General features: G+C 22.7%; 6 protein-coding genes across 6 annotated transcripts; 4 read left to right on the top strand and 2 right to left on the bottom strand. All coding sequences in view use genetic code 6, as the record gives it.

The window, feature by feature from the left end:
- Window positions 1-890: 890 nt before the first annotated feature.
- TTHERM_00245440 (cyclic nucleotide-binding domain protein) lies at window positions 891-4,980 on the top strand (the record flags this gene model as incomplete). The annotated part of the gene is made up of 4 exons (XM_001023773.2): window positions 891-1,452; window positions 1,922-2,431; window positions 2,513-2,842; window positions 3,110-4,980. 4 exons carry the CDS (start codon window positions 891-893, stop codon window positions 4,978-4,980), a joined length of 3,273 nt encoding a protein of 1,090 aa, XP_001023773.2.
- Window positions 4,981-6,300: 1,320 nt separating this feature from the next.
- On the top strand, window positions 6,301-8,272 carry TTHERM_000245449 (cyclic nucleotide-binding domain protein; the record flags this gene model as incomplete). Its single annotated transcript, XM_012799932.1, has 2 exons — window positions 6,301-7,510; window positions 7,572-8,272. 2 exons carry the CDS (start codon window positions 6,301-6,303, stop codon window positions 8,270-8,272), a joined length of 1,911 nt encoding a protein of 636 aa, XP_012655386.1.
- A 564-nt stretch (window positions 8,273-8,836) lies between these two features.
- Window positions 8,837-13,135, bottom strand: TTHERM_00245450 (transmembrane protein, putative). Its single transcript, XM_001023774.2, has 3 exons — window positions 12,904-13,135; window positions 12,168-12,843; window positions 8,837-11,493 (listed from the first exon to the last, which is right to left on the bottom strand). Exons 1-3 carry the CDS (start codon window positions 12,979-12,981, stop codon window positions 9,050-9,052), a joined length of 3,198 nt encoding a protein of 1,065 aa, XP_001023774.2. The 5' UTR covers window positions 12,982-13,135; the 3' UTR covers window positions 8,837-9,049.
- Window positions 13,136-15,060: 1,925 nt separating this feature from the next.
- TTHERM_00245460 (hypothetical protein) lies at window positions 15,061-15,420 on the top strand (the record flags this gene model as incomplete). The annotated part of the gene is made up of 1 exon (XM_001023775.1): window positions 15,061-15,420. The coding sequence occupies one exon, from the start codon at window positions 15,061-15,063 to the stop codon at window positions 15,418-15,420; it is 360 nt and encodes a 119-aa protein (XP_001023775.1).
- A 1,053-nt stretch (window positions 15,421-16,473) lies between these two features.
- On the top strand, window positions 16,474-17,205 carry TTHERM_00245470 (hypothetical protein). Its single transcript, XM_001023776.3, has one exon. The coding sequence runs from the start codon at window positions 16,497-16,499 to the stop codon at window positions 17,073-17,075; it is 579 nt and encodes a 192-aa protein (XP_001023776.2). The 5' UTR covers window positions 16,474-16,496; the 3' UTR covers window positions 17,076-17,205.
- Window positions 17,206-17,896: 691 nt separating this feature from the next.
- On the bottom strand, window positions 17,897-18,793 carry TTHERM_00245480 (tetraspanin family protein; the record flags this gene model as incomplete). Its single annotated transcript, XM_001023777.3, has 1 exon — window positions 17,897-18,793. The coding sequence occupies one exon, from the start codon at window positions 18,791-18,793 to the stop codon at window positions 17,897-17,899; it is 897 nt and encodes a 298-aa protein (XP_001023777.1).
- Window positions 18,794-18,893: the final 100 nt, after the last annotated feature.

An 18,893-nucleotide genomic window follows, 5' to 3' on the forward strand; every position in this document is an offset into this window, starting at 1 on the left:
AAATATATTGACTTTGAAGCAATCTACTTGCATCCAAATTATTTATGATGAAACTAATAAGTCTATAAACTTTATCTTTATATTCTTGTTCTCCTGACCTCTATTTGATTGAAATATATCTTTGGATTTTTCATGCATGATTGAATTATTACTACAATTAAAAAAGTTCTTCATTTATTTTATATATATGCAAGTGAATTGCTTTCAAGCTCTTTATATTAGTTGTTAATTTAAGAAATATATATTAGTTAGTTGATAATTTTACTAATTAATTTATTCCAGATTTAAATATAAATAAAATTAATGAAAATTAAAATAAAATATTCTATGTGTAATTATTTATAATATGATAAAATACTTTCTAATTAAGTTCAAAAAATTAAAATTAAACTATTAAGAGACATAATATATATTAATTTTAATTTAATAACTATTAACCTTAAATTTTATGTTTATTTCTAAATAGACATTCGAAAGTAAAATTTGTGAAAAAAAATGTATCATACATATTATCTATACAAATATAAATATCTTTGAGAATAAATAATATTTATTAATTTATTTGTTCTTATAATATAGATTAACTTTTTTCCCATTTTGATCAATTAAATTGTTGACTATTTTTGTAAATTTCATATAAATTCAATCGAAAATTTTGTACATAAATAGAAAGGTCCAGTCTTAATTTTAGGGTTATTCGGAGTCATGTATCTTTTTTTAAATGAGGCTTGTTTACCAAAATTTATTTGAAATTTTCTTGGATATAAAAAATATTATAATCAAATTTCTTATGCAATAATTAGTAAAATAAGGATACCTCAAAAAAATATATTAAAAATATAATCTTGATTAAGATTAATCAAATAGAAAAGACTTTAATATATCTATAAATGAGTAACTTAGTCAAAATTTTTAAAAAGAGTCAAAGTGATTGGAGCGAAAAGGATAAGACTCTCTTAGGAAATTATTTAAAGCAATTAAAACAATTCAACTTAAATTAGTAAAGTGAATTGACAGAATAGAAAATACAATAATGCATTAATGAGATGGAATATTAGAGTTACTAAAAAGATGAATTTATTTATCATTCTTATGACTATTGCGATTATATTTACATATTACTAGATGGAACTGCTAGCCAATTAGTAAGTAAGAGTGAATTAGAAATTGAAATGGAAAAGGGCATACTAATGTAAATATAACAATTAGAATAGATGCTACAGCGTAAATAGTAAATAGGTCAATCTGAAAGTGATAAAGCTGATTTGTACATATAAAAGATTAATGATCTTAACAATCAATTAGAACAAGACAATAGATTCAACTTGTCAAGGCGTTTAAAATAGATTTTTGCTAAATCCTCACTTGCTTACTGCTAGAATGAATCGTACTATTTTGACAGCAATTTTAGTAATATTTGCTTATTTAAAGAATAAAGCCAAATAAATTCAGGTAATATTTATCTTTATAATAATTTGCATTGCTTTTTGTTATAGTTTCTATTAAAAACTGACTTGCGACTCACTCATCGTTTGTCATCTACTAAATTATTTTTTTGAAATTTTGTTTGCTAAATAAGTAAAGCAATTTATGATTAAAAAAATATCTTAGTTTACAGAAAATTTACATAGATTTTAAAATTAGTAATTAATTTACATGATTTTAATTTATTATTGATTGATTGATTGATCTCTCATAAACATAATTAATCTTTTCACACAAGTTTAATATTATATTTTTGATGGTTATTAATAAACACGTGATTGTTATTTCAAGTAAATTAAATCTTATGGCTATTTTTTTCAAGCTTTCTTTCTAATTACATCTATTAACCAACCAGGAATTTAATTATTCTAATATTTAGTTTAATATTATTACTTTGATTTATTTACTTACTTATCCCATTTTACATCAATTAAAGGAAATTTGATTGGAGAATATACTGAGGAATCATTAAGAAATCAGTCTATTTTAACTAGCTCAGTGTGCCATTTTTTGAAATTAAAAGCTAGTGTTTACTATAAAATTTATAAAAAAGAAATAGTTCAGCAATAAAAAGTGAAATAATTTTTGAAGAAATTAGGTCTAAATCAAATAAACTAATCTGAAATAGAGTAGATAAGCTTTAATATTGAAAGAATTAAAGTGAAGAAGGATTAAATTATTTTCAAGCAAGGAGACAAAGCTAAATAGATTATATTCCTTGTTTAAAAAGGCTCATTTGAACTAAAATTTTATCTTAATAAATCAATATTAGAAGAGTCCCCTTCTTCTGAGATTGGAAAAACTCTAGAAATAGATGCTGATAATAACAAAAACATTTAAAACTAAAATTCAACTACATAAACTCATCATAATGGAATTAATTTATTTAAAATCAACAAATCAAACATAAGTTGCTAAGAATACAAATTATTTTAAGTTGGTGAAGGTATTTATTTATCATTAAATATTAAAATTATTTATTATCTATTGATATATAAATGAATTCTTTTTATTTATAAACTCAAAGGAGAGATATTTGGATGTGAGGAACTTCAAAATAATTTTAGAAATATTTCTGTTATAAGCAAAGAAAGTAAAGGAGTGCTTTATAAAATAAAAATAAAACAACTTAAAGAATTGCAAGATAAAAGGATTATCGAAAAGATTTATCAATATGGGTAAAACAGAATGGAAAGGATAAACAGGAGAATTCAAGAGCTTTATTCTTATGAATAAAAATAACAATCTCCTTTAAAGCAGATCAACAAATATTATTCGTCTTGCTCATCCTCGCCTTCAAACAGCCATTTTCTGACAAACCAGCTTTTAGAACAGCAACAAAAATCTCCTATGAGCAGTATAAATTTATTATTTTGTTTTGCGATATCATGATAATTTTAGTAGCTTTTTATTAATTAATTTTCAATTATTGATTTACAATTTTCTATTCTTTTGTTTAATTTTAAAATAAATAAAAGCCAAATTTAATTTTTTGCATGATTAATAACATATCATGATTAAATTTTTTTCCTAAATTTGCATGATAATTACATTTTGTTTTTCAAATTTACTTTATAATAATCTTAAAAATCGATTTCATTTACAATATTTAAATTATATTTAGATACATAGACAGATAGTACTCTCTTAATAGGCTAAATTACAGAAAATATTGAAGATGAAAATGATAACTTTGAATTAGGCTCTAATCGTATGAAAAGCATTTAGCTGTTAAGATCTCACAGATTTTAGAAATAAAATAAAAATGCTGTTACTCCTTTGTCTACGAATATGTAAACTAATTATTCCAGTAGAAGAGCTTTATCTATGATAGACTCAACTCTGTTAAAGTCTTAAAATACTTTCTGCATAAGCCCTATTACTTAAAAGAATGTAGACTGTAGCTCAAATAATGGCTCAACCTCAACAAACTTTAATAGTGTAAAGACATCAAAAAATAAATTATATATTATTGGTAATCAACAACAGCTCAAAAATTAATAATTTTCTGATTTTGTATAACTTCATTAACTTTAAGAGAAATAAGATATTTCAAATTATCAATCATATTAAGAAGGAGTTGAAATTGGATCTTAGCTAGCATTTTCGTCTTAGCCAACTTCTCCCACACACTCTAAGAGTATAGAGAAGAAGATTAATTAATATAAAAAGCAAAACAGTTAACTTAAAAACGTTATGAATCCTCCTTAATTTTTCCATAAAAGTAAATCCTTTCTTTAAACTTAAAATCAAATAAAAATTTAGAGGTAAAAGAGTCAAACAAAAACAACTCTCTTCGTAAATCATTCTCAAAATTTAATTGACTCTAAAGCATCTCAGTATGACAGTTTAAATACAAACAATCAGGCTTCTATCATTTAAGATAACTAAATTTAACAGTCTATATTGTATTCTAAAATGCTTAAATCAAGATTGATACACTTTTTGAACAACTAGTCATAGATGTAAAAGAAAAAGCAGACAGATAAAGAAAATTCAAATTCTCAACAAAAAATGATAAAATAACAATAGCTCTCTCTAAACAGACTAAAGCATAAAAACGTCAATAACTTTTCTTACTTGCAATTATAAGAGCTAAATAAACAAAAGAAGCAAATGCAATTATAAAAAACTCCTTGCTCACTGAACTCTTTGCCAGAAGAAAATAGTAATAATATGAGTTCAAACAATATTATTTAAGAAGCTTGTACCATGAAAGATTTAGGCTGCTCTTTCACTGCTAATAACTCTCCTAAACATAAAAATAGTAACAGTAAAGGAATCGTGTATTATTAATTTTAATATTAATAACCTCTCGTAAAGTAAAGAGCTTATTCAATTAATGCTTATAAACAGATTAAAGAAAGTAGAATATCTTTAACTAATTCCCCATAAAAAAATATTCATACAAAAACCATTTATCAGAGTCAAAGTAATTCTAAATACCTAGATATTTCTTCAAGCAATAAAAATAACTTAGTTTCTTTCTAAGAAACTGATACAAAATTTAAATAAACTCAATCATTCAATAATTTTATGGCTGACACTACACTAAATGAAAATTCCAAAACCTAAGGTTTAAATTCAACGAATTACAATTTTTTTGAACCTTAAGCTTTAACTTTAATTAACACTCTCAAAGAATAAGACAAACCACTTTTCAATTTAGAATTTAAATAAAATAGAAACGCTTACTAGCCTAAATATAAAACTTAAAATAACTTTTATATTGGAAAGAACTTTAACAATTCTTCTATTAACCAATCTAATGCAGCTTCAAAAAAAATAAATAACCTATAACAGCAACAAATGCAGTATCTGGAAATATCTCCAATAAAAATCAGAAATACCTTTAGAGGAAATACTTCCTAAGAGCACAACACCTAAAAAGATTTTAAAAAGACTTCTACAGATCCAGGAAATAGAAGTAAAAATAAAATGAAATAAATAACAAACTAAAATATATAATAATCATAACCATAGTGTTTCAACTGAATAGAATATATGTAATAAATTAAATATCAAATTCATACCAACTTATAATAAATATTTAATTTAAATTGTAGAGTAAAAAATTATTTCATAAATCTTTAAAAAAATTAAATATAAATCTTATTAAAATTATAATAATTTAAAACATTTTTCTTTTAATTAAATATAAATAATTGAAAATATTTAAATTAATTTTATTTTTAAATTTTGAGAATCTTTTTCTTGCTTTAAATGGAAGCAAATAAATTATTTTTGACTAAAAAACTCTCATTAAATTTAAATTCAGCATAAAAAATTTCAAGTAATTTTTATAGCAGATATTTTTTTTACCATTACACCTTCAGAAGCATAATCGTTCTTGATTATTGGTTAAGTGGAGCTACTCTCTTATAAGAAGGAAGAGGAAATAATTGTTAGAGTTTATTTAGCGACCAAACATTTTATTCTAGAAAGATTTTAATCTTCGATAAATCTCAATTTCTAATTTATCAAGTTAAAGAAAATAGAATCTCTTATTATTCCTATTAAATTTACAGCAAAATATATAATAAAATACTTAAATAAATAAATCCTTTTTATTTTATATTGAAATAAATTATTCATTTTTTCAATCTATTAAAGAATGAGAATTTAGCAATAAGGAATTCTACAAATTATATTATTTTAATTTATGTAATTAATTTTAAGTAAATTATAATTTTTCCTAACAAAAATCTAGATAAAAAGAAGATATTTTCTTAATTATTGATTCTAGTATTAATTCGAATCATAATTATTTCTAAAGAAATGCTATGGAATTTTTAATTAAATTAGAAATTTGTTTATAAATCTGTATCCTTAATTATACTTATTTATTAATATATTCCCAATTTTAACAAAATAAGGGATTTTTTTATTTGGTTTCTAGAGTATTTTAATTGGTAAATGCAATTACCTAAATTAAAATTGTAAAAAAGAATATTTTTTATTTTTTTCTTCTTTAATAAAATTAATTTATATCATATTAAAAGAATTTTGAAAGTTGGCTGTCTAATTTTTCTTTATTTTTATAATAAAAATGGTTATTTTAAATGTAATTTATTTAGATTTATATTGAAGATATTATTAAAAAGCTGAATTATTCTAAAGAATTTTTCATAATAAAATAAAGATTTGTTCTATTTTTTATATTATGTTTTTTTATGAATGTCTAATTCTAGAAGAAATATCTGTCTTAATTTTATCAGAATTGCTGATATCCACTTTTGATTATTGTGTTTAAATATAATTAATAATACTAAAAACTGTCTTTAAGAGTTAAAGTAAATTTAAAAGAAAAAAGTCATGGATATCCTTTAAAACCAATTAAAAAGCAAATTCCAAAATGTGATTTGCTAATAATGCCATAGTTTGTTAAGCGTGTGCTTAGATGTTTTCTGCAAATCTCAAAGAATATTTTGCAATACATGCTTAGAACAAAAGCAAGATTTAGATTTAGAAAATAATAAATAGACATAAGGATTATTCAAACCTTATCTTGAACAAAACTCCCATAAAAAGCATGAATAATAGGTATTTTTCATAGCTTAATTGTTAGATATGTAGAAGAAGGAAACAATAAAATTCTAATCACACTAGCTAGATGAAACTCCAGTTATTTAATAGTAAAAGGAAATTTACTTAAATCTGATGAATGAAATTGATAATTTTGAAAAATAAGTTTCTCACGAATTAAAGTTAGTAAGGTCGAACATAAATGAAAAGTACAACTTAATTAGCTCTTCTTTTGATTAGTATGTTTAAATTGATATAGATCAAATAAAAAATATCTTGCTGCAGTATAGAGAGGAGTATTAAGTTGCATTTGAGCAAAAGGTTTAAGAATATGTCAAAAATCTCATGCACCCTATTCATCTTAACTTTGCAGTATTTAAGAGCAATTTAGATAATGTAAAGGAGACAGCATTGAATCACATTAAAACTATTGCAAATTAAGTAAAGCTGTAAAATAAAGTAGATGTTATTGATTTGTTGGAAGAAAAATGGAATAGCTCTATTCACGATATGACATGCTACAAAAACTGCTTTGTCCTTAGCGGTGAAGCCCTTAGATTATACACACCCAGTAGCAATATAAATAAATTGTAAAAGTCATTTGATTTTAATATCAATGATACCATTCGTTGTGTTTAAGTAAGCAGAGACGGATCCATTTTAGCTGCAGGTGGAAATGGAAAGTTAATTCTATTTAATACAGAAAATATGTAAATAATTTTTAATCAAGTAAACAGCGCTTCTTCTATCTAATACTATTCAGTAGACATTTCACCTGATAATAAATTCTTTGCCTTTAGTGTTAAGAATAAAAAAACAAGCAATCAAGTTTTCATATTTGATATCTCTAATGTTCACTCTGATCCAAAGTTCAAGTAAGTGCTAGTAGATCACAACAGTTTAATTTTAACCACTAAATTTACTAACGACGGTAAATTCTTAGTTTCATCTGGGTGTGATTACAAGATAATAATATATGCATTCGATGAATAAGCAAAAGGTAAATAAATTTAATTAACTTTTACCAATATAATTATTTTATCTAATTTATTATTTCTAAGAATTTAAAAAGGTTCAAGTTTTGAGAGATAATGATGATATAGTCAACGAAGTATCTCTAAGCTAAGATTCTAAAACTCTGGTTAGTGTTTCAAGTGATGGAAAGTGCTTTATTTACTAAAGAAGAGACGATGAAGCTTAAAAACAAGAAGAAGATGAAGAAATTTTAAAGAAAATTTAAATGTAAAAAGATTTAGAAAGACTTAATTAAGTTCAGTACACAAATACGATTGAAGAAGAAAAACAATAAGATCTTCAATAAAATTAAATTTCAAATAATTTATTAATGAATAAAATTCACTCAAATCCATTCTTAGCTTAATCACTGATTGAAGATAAAAACTACATTAAATACAGACATGAAAATAACAAAGCTTAAGTAGAATAGGCTATTTAGAAGTCTAAGGATGAAAACATTGTCTATGAAAATTTTGAAGATATATTTGAGTTAAAGGGTTGCTTCTAAATGGTTGGTAAAAAATCAATAAGTAGCGTTGACATCAATAAATCTGGAAATTTTATGGCACTAAGCACTGGAGAAGATGTTCTTCTATACGACATTTCTTAGAAGAGTAATCCTCGTCTTCTTAGCTGTATAACAAGCCAATCAATAGCTGTCATAAATAAAGTTAAATTTTCTTAATATGAAAATTCAATATACACTTGCGATTAATCAGGAAATTTCTACAATTTTAAGTTTTGAAGTTATTGTAAAAGTGTAATAAAATTTAAAAAACATTAAACTAATTCTTTTGATTTTTAAGATAATAAATTAGTTCATAGATTAATTGATTTAATGATTGATCTTATTTGTATTTTAATTTGTGCTTCTATATTAGTAATTATGTGAAAATTTCTATATATTACTCATAATTAAACTTTAAAAAAATATAAATTTCACTTATCTTTAATTTTTTTATATTAAATACCATAAAACCTTTTAGTTTTTTTCTTTAACCATCGAGGTTAGGTAAACAGACATAAAAAATTTTATTTAATACCCCACTTTAATTAAATTTAAAATAAACTTCTTTTATTTCTTAAGTTTTACAGTAACTTTTCTACTCAACTTTATTATAAATCAATTATTAGTAATATTTATTTGATGTTTGCAAAAGAAAATATGTTCTAATTAAATTTACTTACATTTTTTTTAAAAATACTAAGAATATTAAATTTTTATATGAATATAAAAACAGATTCATCTAATTTTAGGAAGAATAATTAATTATTGCTATAATTAAAATTGAATAAAAAATATTAGAAATTTTATGAAAAGGTTTATTATTTTTACCTAGTTAGATTAAATAAACAAATAATAAAAAATAAATTTAACTAAAAGAAAATATTAGATAGATATATATGTATATATGTTATTGGAATAAGAATATTTATTTAATATTAAGAAATTTAAAATAAATTTAACGATATTTTTGTTTATAATTTGGTTATTTATTTATTTTTTAATGTTTTTAATTTTTCAACACATATTATAAATTGTGTTTATCTCAATTTCTTTGTTAATTTATTATTAAATAGCTTTTTGTGGTTCTGTATTTTCACTTTTAGCTTAAACGCTAATGCTAGATTTTTTTAACTAGTTTGATATTAGTATACACAATAAAGCAATAAGATATTATAGTATAGAATATTAAATGAGACCTATTTTAGAATGTGTAATCAGAGTAGGATTAAGAAGGTATTGATCAGAAAAAATTTAAGAAAATGAGATCATTATAATAAGAAGTTGTAAAACTCCTGACAAAGTGTATATACCAAAATTATTCAGATTTATATGCCAAAGGCTAGAAATCGATTTATGATCACTTGAATCTTCTTTATTATTTGTTTAGGTTTTGTTATTATTAGGTTATATTTGCTCAATTTTTTATTATTCCTCTGATGAAATATTAATTTTATTTTGATCTTCAGCTTTTTGGGTGTAGGTTTGTGATTCTAAATCTAACATAACCTCCTTTAATTCAATTAATATTTCTTCTTAAGTTTATGCTTTTTATTTTATCTGAGTTTAATGCTTAACAAATCTGACAATAAATTGTTAGATTTGTTAGAATGAGTCTTTTTCGGTTAGAATCATTAAGATGTATGATGGAAGATAGAATATCAAGCAGCAAACTAGCTAATCATTATTATTGAGAGGCTTCCTCATATCGATGAGAATGTTTAAGAAATAGATAAAAATAATGTTAGTGATGAAGAATTTGTTAAAGGAAAGAGTGAGGGAAATAGACTCATACAATTAAATTATTATGACAATAAGGAAAGTGGAACATCCAAATATGAGATATTAGCCTATTTCTTCTTAAGTGCTATCAGTAAAATTAAACATGTATTGGGTTATTATAAGCACAACGAAGCAGAGCTTGTCAGAGTACTTTATCTTTTAGTTTTTTACAACAATTAAAATTAATAAGGCATCTATAAAAGGTGAATCAATATTAAAGGTAACTAATCTAAATGCGCCCACAAAAAATATAACTATTGCAATAAGGATTTGCTTTTTGCTTTAGAAGTCCTTATAGGCTGTACCATATCTCAAACGGAGAAAAAGGTGGAGCCAAAAACCAACTGTAGCTAGTCCTTCTGTAGTTATTTTGTTGGAAGCGAAGTAAAGAGCGGTGATATTCAAAAAGAGTTTTGGAAGATCAAGCTTCTATCTTAAGTATATCACTTCAAATAAAAATAGGCATGAAAATACTGCAACACATATAAAAGCTACTGATTCATTAATTGTTTTGGCACTGTAGAGGTAGAAAACGTAGTAACCAAGGACGGTAAGTGGCAGTATTACAGATAATTATTTAGTTAGATAAGCTATTTTTTCCTTTTAATTGTCGTAAAGATTGGTCATTTATTTAAAAAATTGACGCAAAGCGAATAAAAAGGTGGATGCGTAAATGAAGATGTAAGCTATTGTCAAACCGGTTGTAATTGATTTGTCACCACTAAGCAAATGATAAAGATAATCTTACAAGTCAATAATAAGAGCAAAATGAGCCTTTAGCAAGCTTTAAGCTGACTAAAGCTTTTGCTCCAAATTATTTATTTCTTCTTTAGCTTATTGAATTTATAAAGAGTTCATTTTATTCTCTTCTTTTTAAAGTATTTTTACTTTTTCATCATATAATTTACTAATTTCATCATTTTCTTTTATTAATGTGTTTACAGTATTTTGATTGGATAATATTTACTAGTATTTTTTATCAATTTTTTTAAGACTCTCCTAAGTAAAAAAATCATAATCCTCTTAAAGCTAGTTCAGCAAAGTTATCTATTGTAGCAAGTTTTAATAGCTATTTTCAAATAATTGCATCACAATCTTATTTTAAAGATGGTCATCATCATTTTAAAGGGTTTTTGGCATTAATTGCAAGATGTTTCTACCATTATTAGAGGCTGGAATTTCAAAACCCAATAAAAATGATAAAGTACTAGCAATGCTTTGATCTTAAATATAATCTGATGGATTGCGATCATAAAAGGTGTAATTTCTTTTCTAATTAGTTTTATTTTAGTTAGAATTGAAAATATGGTAATTATTTAAATTAGCTTCACTATCATCCTCACCATCTTCGCTAATTTAGATTCTATTAAGTTAAGATTATCTAATTAGCTTATTTCTTTGTTCAGCAGAGTCTATTTCATCCATCAAATAACTTTAATCAAACCCTTACTTAGAATAAGCAAATAAGAATGATTCACCTTTTCCAAGTGTATTCTTACTCTCTTCGGCAGATTATTTATTTTAATTTGAATTCTCTCCCATTACAATTAAGAGTGTATCGTTGCTGATCTTCTAAATAGTGCTTTAAAGTAAATCGTTCAGATTGTGGTAAATATTGAATACTTGGACAGATTTTTCATCGAATAATTTTTTTATCTTTGCGAGAGTATCATCGTAAGCTTTATTAATAATTATCAAAATAAATTTCAATAAAATATTTATTATTTTTGTTGATCAAATAAAATCATTTATCTAATTGCTTTATAAAGACTCTTTTAAATATAATTATAATTAATCGTTTATAATTTCCTCATAATTTAGAGTGGTTTTAATTTTTTAAATAATGGAGAAAATAAATGTGAATTTTGGTTAGAATATTAGTTCCTTTTTTCAAATTTTTAAATAAGTTCGTTTTTTAAATTTTAAAGGTGGAGTTAATTTATGAATTTGAGTAGAGTAGAGCTGTCCTTTTTTTAAGTACTTGAATGGTTAAATTGAAATAAAAAACAGGGTAAAAATTAATACCCGGATCCTTGTTTAATTTAAGTAAGAAAAAGGAAAGCTTTCTAAATCAGTTTACCTTACTTGAAATTAGATTTAAAAAAAAAACAAAGTGGATAAAAGAGAAAGAGAGAAACAAAAAAGTGTTTTCTTTCAAAAGGAATAAATTGATTATTAATTTTTCTTAAAAAATAAAACTGGGTAAATTTTCAATCTTAATAATATTATTAAGATTGCATTTAAAAATATATGTTATTTTTCCCCCCCTTTTTCACTCAATTTTCTTCCATTTAAAATTAGTCCTTAAAAAAATTGATAAATGCTTAAAATAAAAAGTAAAAATAGTAATTACCTAATATAACATCTTATTTTCCATCTATCATCATATTTAAGATTGCTTGTATGTTTTTCGTGTTGTTCACATAACTAGTTGAATTTTTTCTAAGCTTGGATATATTATTTTATGAATTCAATCTATCTTCATATTTATCAGTATAAAATCTTTTCGATAACAAAATTTTTCTATCATTCAAAGAAAAACCTTAAAAAGAATCTTAGATGATTGAGTTTCCTTCAGTAAAATTAACATTTTTTAGTGCGAGAATTTAGTCTATTATAGATTTTTTTTAAAAATATTCATCAAGATCTTTAAAGTAAGAAAGAGGATCTGCAACTTATATATCATATATCAGTTAACTTATTTCAGATCCTGTCATTAAATGCTAAATTCTATTGAATTAGTCCTCGATGACTCCATTGACTTGAACCCTCTTATAGAAGGAGTTTTAGGGCTCGCTTCTTAAATATTGATTAAGTGCTCTTAAAAAAGGAGAATTGGCTCTATGAGTAGTATTAAAAACACTTTAGGCTGGCAAAAGAGGGTCAATATCATCTGAAGTAGCTCCATATAAATAGAGAAAATAAACTTTCTTAAATTCCCCAGCTATTCCAGAACTATTTTTCATAGCGATGTTACTTCCATCATGCAAATCTCTTGGAAAAATGCTTTCCTAAAGGTCTACTTGAAGCTAAATATTATTCCAAAAAATATGAAATATGCTATTTTTTGAGGATACTTAAATGCTTACATTCTCTTTTGCAATACTTTTAATCATTAAAATAACCAGTAAAAATAATAAAATGTTTCTGATCTATATGCTGCTCATAATCTCAGATAAAGATGTTTATATTTAGCTATTATATTGTGATTATTATAATTCAATCCTTATGTAAATTATTCTGAAAAATAATAATTATTTATTGATCTTTGAATAAGCTTTTGTATGTCCAGTTTATTTTGAATTTATTTAATACTTATTTTACTCAAGATATTAATTACTTGTTATATTAATTAATTTCAATAAAAAGGTGAGTGAGTTATTAGGTATGTATGTATGCTTGCTTTAAGAGAGTAGAAAATTAATCCATCCTAAGTAAATTATTAAATAATTTATTTATTTTCAGTTAATTAATTTTCTTAAACAAATTCTTACTCCATTCAAAATTTAAATAGAAAGAATATTATTTTGATTAATTTACAAGCCTTGTATCATTGACTCAGTCTTTATGATATCATAAAATTTTCTTTGATGTTTATTAATACAAATATCATTTATTAATTAATGCAAAATAACCATCATTTTTTTACCTGAATTCTAAAATTTAAGAATAAGAAGAGCGCCTATAGTTAAGTAAGAAAACTAAAATAAAAAATTTAAGCATTCTTTGATATATTTAATATTTTTATAAACTTTATTGAAAAATAAATTAAACAAAAATGTAATAGCATTAGATATTCATTTTTAAATTATAATAATTTTAGAAGAAATTTTGTTTCATCTGTACTTTAATTTCTTTAATCAATTATTTGATTGGAAATTAAATATTTCTTTAAATACTTCTTCAAAGGTGAGCATCCAAAATATTATATAAAATTTAATAAATGTAAAAAGTAGAAGATAAATAAATGTGCTTTATTCCCACACAAACTAAAATAATGAAGTAATTTCTGATATTCTAAAGTACTTTAAAATATTTTTTAAATTAGATGCTAATATTCTGGATATAAATTAATAATAATTATGGGTTGATAAATTTATTTGAAATAATATCATCATTAAAAACTTAATTTTATTGCATTTTCCATAATATTATTGTATAGAAAAAAAAAATTCAAAATTTTCTCTATCATTAATTGATAGATAACTTAAGTAATATGATGACATTTACTTTTATTTTCTGATTAATTTACTTTCCCAATCAGATAAATAAAAATGATAAATTCAAAACAAAGATATTTATACTATACATCTTTAATAATAAGATAATCTTTGTAACTTTAAAATACCACTTCATAATTAAAGAAAATATTAATAAAATTTAAATTCATCAGTAAAATATTTATTTCATTTTTATTTATATAAAATATTAAGTATTTTAGAAGAGTCAAAATACATTTTATTTAGTATTTATCAAATATTATATTTATTTTTGAAAAATCTTTGCACTCATTTTTACAAATTTCAAATTAAATTTATGTCTTACATGATTTTTTACAATTACTTGTGCGCGCATGTAATAGACATCAAAATAGTAAATTAAAAAGTGTATAGACAAACCAAAAAATAGAAAGGTAGAGTTGTTAAATTTATCTATTTGAAATACTTAAATAAAAAATTACAAATCTTATCTTATAATGTGTTGTGCTCATAGGATAAAATATCTATATGGATTTCTTACCAACTTTAAAGATCATACATAATCAAATTTACTTAGAAACTCTTTTTAAATTATTGATACAAAAAATATAACCAAATTTCCACAAAATAAACAAATTTATATTAAAATAAAAAATATTTTTTTTAAATTTAAAATTTATTGTTAAAATTTACAATTTTTAAAAAGTTTTAAATCAATTTATATTAAAATTTTATAAAAAGATGATGAATACACCAATTTAATTTAAGCAAATATTTTATTTAATTTAATAAAAACAAATAATAGTCTAGATTCTATTTATTTAAAAAAGAAAATTTTTGAATAAACCTGCTAGATATTTATGCATGAATTAAAAAATAAAGTAAATAATCTATAGAAATTACTTTAATTTCAGGTAGTATTTTTTTAATTTTTGATTTTTGTTATTTATTATTCTATCTTTTTAAAAAAAGTAAACAGCTCTTTATAAAAAATTTTATCAAATACAAAAAATAATAATATAAAAAAGGTGACATAAATAGAGAAAAATGCAAGACTAAAAGGCTGTTGAAGAACAAAAATTCTGTAGCTACATATTTAATTTAATTTTAAATAAAGGAGGTGTCAAAATGCACATGTCAATAGCTGATATTACTAAAGAAATGCAAGCTTTAGATCCTAAAGATAGTGTAAATCACTTCAGAAAAAGATTTGGAAATATGGATTAATGCTTAAGAGAAATTTAAAATCCTTTCTATACCATAGACAACCACATAGTAATTACATTCAAACCTCACGATTAGATTATCTAACTACACTCCTAAGGCCACATCAATGAGGAAGATTTCAAGCTATATGAGAAAGTATATCAAGAAAATGAAAAAAAAAAACTAGAAGATCATAAATGAAAGACCTTCTCCGAGATTAATATTATATATATTAAATAATAAATTTATAATAGATTTTTATATTTTTCAAAAATTATTTCTCAATTAATTAATATCTAATTATCAAAATGTATTTTATCTATTGTTAACATGATAATTTAAAACATTTTTATTTTCAATAATTCTACTTTATTAAAATAATAAAATTAATAAAAGTAAATCTTATTAATTCTTTTACGTTTCTGATAATTCAAATGCTAAAATATAATTTATATTTAAATATTATTTTTAAAAATCATTTTACTCTAAAACTTAAACCTTGCAATACTATTTATAGTTTAAAAATAGATGTCCTAATTACTGCAGCTGATAAAAAATATTATGCTACCCTAAAATTTATGATTCTAATTAATATAGAATAAATACTGACATTACTTAGATTTTAAAAATTAAAATAATATTTTTTTACCAAAAAATACTATAATCTAAATTTAAAAATTTAATAGAAAAATCATAAATAAAGATTGATATAAATTAAAATTATTAATATTATTAATTAAATTCTATAATAAAATTATTTATTTTTATATAAATAATATTCAAATGCATCAGCCATTCAAAAAAATAGTGATCTCAATTCACTAAATTTTTGAATGAGATTTTGACTATAATTTAATTATGAATTTATAATATTATTTTTTGTATTGAAATTCAAAAAACACCAATAAAATAATTTTTAAGTTTAAAAAATTAATTTATTCATTTCTTTTTTTTATATATTAGCATAAATTGTTAGCAATATTAAAAATTACATTTCCTATTTTAATATTTTAATTGCTTAATAATATTAAAATGCGAAAAATAAATGACTTATTTTTAAATTTGCTTGATTTTTATTTTTCTAAAATAAAAATTAAAAAATAAATAATAAAAAAATTCAATGATAAAAAAATAAAATATTTTGATTAATGCTACTAAAATAAATGGCAGTTTGCGTTTAAAAAATATTTTTTACTTATTTCAGCTTTTTGAATCTGTTTTATAATTTTTATGACATTAGATATCATTTTGTGGTCAAAACGCATGCAAGATCATTTATGTCTAAATAGTTTTGTAATTAAAATTCTTTAAAATAATCAATAATTAATTTATCAGAAATACAAACAAATATTAGCTTAAGTATCTAAGTGTTAATAAAAATAATATTTATGTAGGGTAAAAGAGCTCCAGGAGAATAGAAATTTTTGACATACATTTTTAGACTTATTCTTAAAAAGGGAGGCCTAAGAATGCTGATGGTTACAGGAGATATAACCAAAGATATGTAGACTTTAGATGCAAAAGACGATATCAATCTTCATAGAAAAAGGTATGGAAATATGGATTAATGTCTAAAGGATATCAAGAATCCATTCTATATAATTGATAGCATGGTAATAAAGTTTAAGCCCTATAATGAAATAGTTTCCCTTCATCAACAAGGTCATATTCTAGACGAAGACTTCAAGTATTATGAGCAAGTGTATGCAGAAAACGAGCTGAAGAGAATTCAAGTTCTTAAGATAAATGGATTAAATGAATGTATAAATTGTGGTTAAGAATACAAAATGATAGTGAATTAAGACAGATCTTGCGAAGCCACCTAAGATAAGCACTAGCCTAAACATAAATATTGATTTTTAGTATATTTCTAATTTAATTTTTATAACTTAAATTTGTTAAAATATAAGAACTATTTGTTTGTTTCATATTTTTTAGCAGGCAAAATAAAATTATTACTTCCAAAACATCTTAATGATAATAAAATCTTCATTCCTCTTTTAATAGCTAGTTGATTTATTTTAATATTTTTTAACCTATAAAATAAAATAATTTTTATCTACATTTATATGAATTAATTGATTTAATTGCTTTATTTCCTTTCAAAATTTTTAATTAAAATACACACATATTCAAATAAAAATCAATAGCAAGTATTTGATTGAATTAAAATGAAAAATATTTTTTATTCCAAATAAATTAATAATATTTTTTTAGATTTTGTTGTTTATAACATCATAAAGTAGTTAGTTAATTGAATATTTATTTTCTCTAAATAAATATTCACATTTTAAATAAATAAATGAAAGAATGAATAAGAGATTTAATTTATTAGTTTAATTATTTATTACTGTCAGCTCTCTTTGATTAGGTGTCAGTCTCTCTTTAAAGTGGATTTTATTTTAAAAAAGGCTTAATTTAAATTAACATTATGGAAGAAAAAAAATTTTTAATCTTCAAAAGAGAGCAAAGATGGTAGTTAATTTATTTATTTTATAATTAATTAATTTGTTTATTAGTTAGTTAATTTAGTGAATGAATTATGAAAGTAACTAAGGTTCAGTCAGACAGATAAATATTATAAATTAAGCAAATACAAAAATTTTTGGTAATTAATATTATTATTTTGGCTGGAGATGTCCAATAAATTTTTTTTAAGTGATTGATAATTTTTTGGTCATCTATATTTGTTTGTTTTAATATTTGGCATTTCATATTCATCATCATAATATGGATTTCCTTCCCTTTTATGCTTATGGCAAATCAAGGAACATGAACACACACAACCTATTATTGATATAATTAATACTGCCAAGCCTCCGTTTGCTAATGATAGTAAACTTGTATCTAAGAAGTTTAAAAGTTCTAGTTTACAGTCTTTGGTTGGTTGACCTTTGTAAGAATTACTAAAATAATAAATAGGCTATTTACTGCAGAATCCTGAACAGTCAAAGCTTGTTTCTACATAACCTAGTAATTTAGTTAAATCAGAAAGATTTCCTATATCACTTGGGATAGTAAAATCAATTGATTAATTAAATGTGGGACAATCTTAGCTTTTAACTTTACCTTGAGTCTCGCTCCAATTCCATGAACTAATTGTATTAGGATTCAAGTAGCTTTGTTTAACCTAACACATACAATCCTTTGAGCAGAATACAGTCTATGCTTTTTCATAGACCTTACGACTGTATATTAAAAAATCTTTTTTCTAACAGTTTGTGTCATCTTTAGAATCTTAAACAATTTAGTAAGCACCTGCAGAAACTCCAAAAACAATAGCAGAGCAGGCAACAACAATGCAAAGGCATACAATATATATTCCAAGTAGGCAATTATTTCTTTTTTTCCATGCAAGTAAACCTAAAGCGCCTACTAACAATAAGATAAAGCCTAAGCCAAGCATTATACCAAACGAAGCAGCTATGAAATTAGCAGAATCAGAAGTAACTTTTTTGTTTTGACCTAGTAAAACGCCACCAAATATAATTGCAAATACTCCTAAAATGCACATGATGCATGCTGAGATTTCAGTAATTCTCCTTAAGGTACTAAAAGAGATGCAAATACACATTTATAATTATAATAAAAGCTAATTTATTTATAATGTGATTAGAAAAGAATTTTAAAGTTTTTTTAAATAAAAAAATACATTTAGAGTAATTTAAACATTC

The sequence above is a fragment of the Tetrahymena thermophila genome (assembly GCF_000189635.1).
Source record: "Tetrahymena thermophila SB210 genomic scaffold scf_8254406, whole genome shotgun sequence".
Lineage (NCBI taxonomy): Eukaryota > Ciliophora > Oligohymenophorea > Hymenostomatida > Tetrahymenidae > Tetrahymena > Tetrahymena thermophila.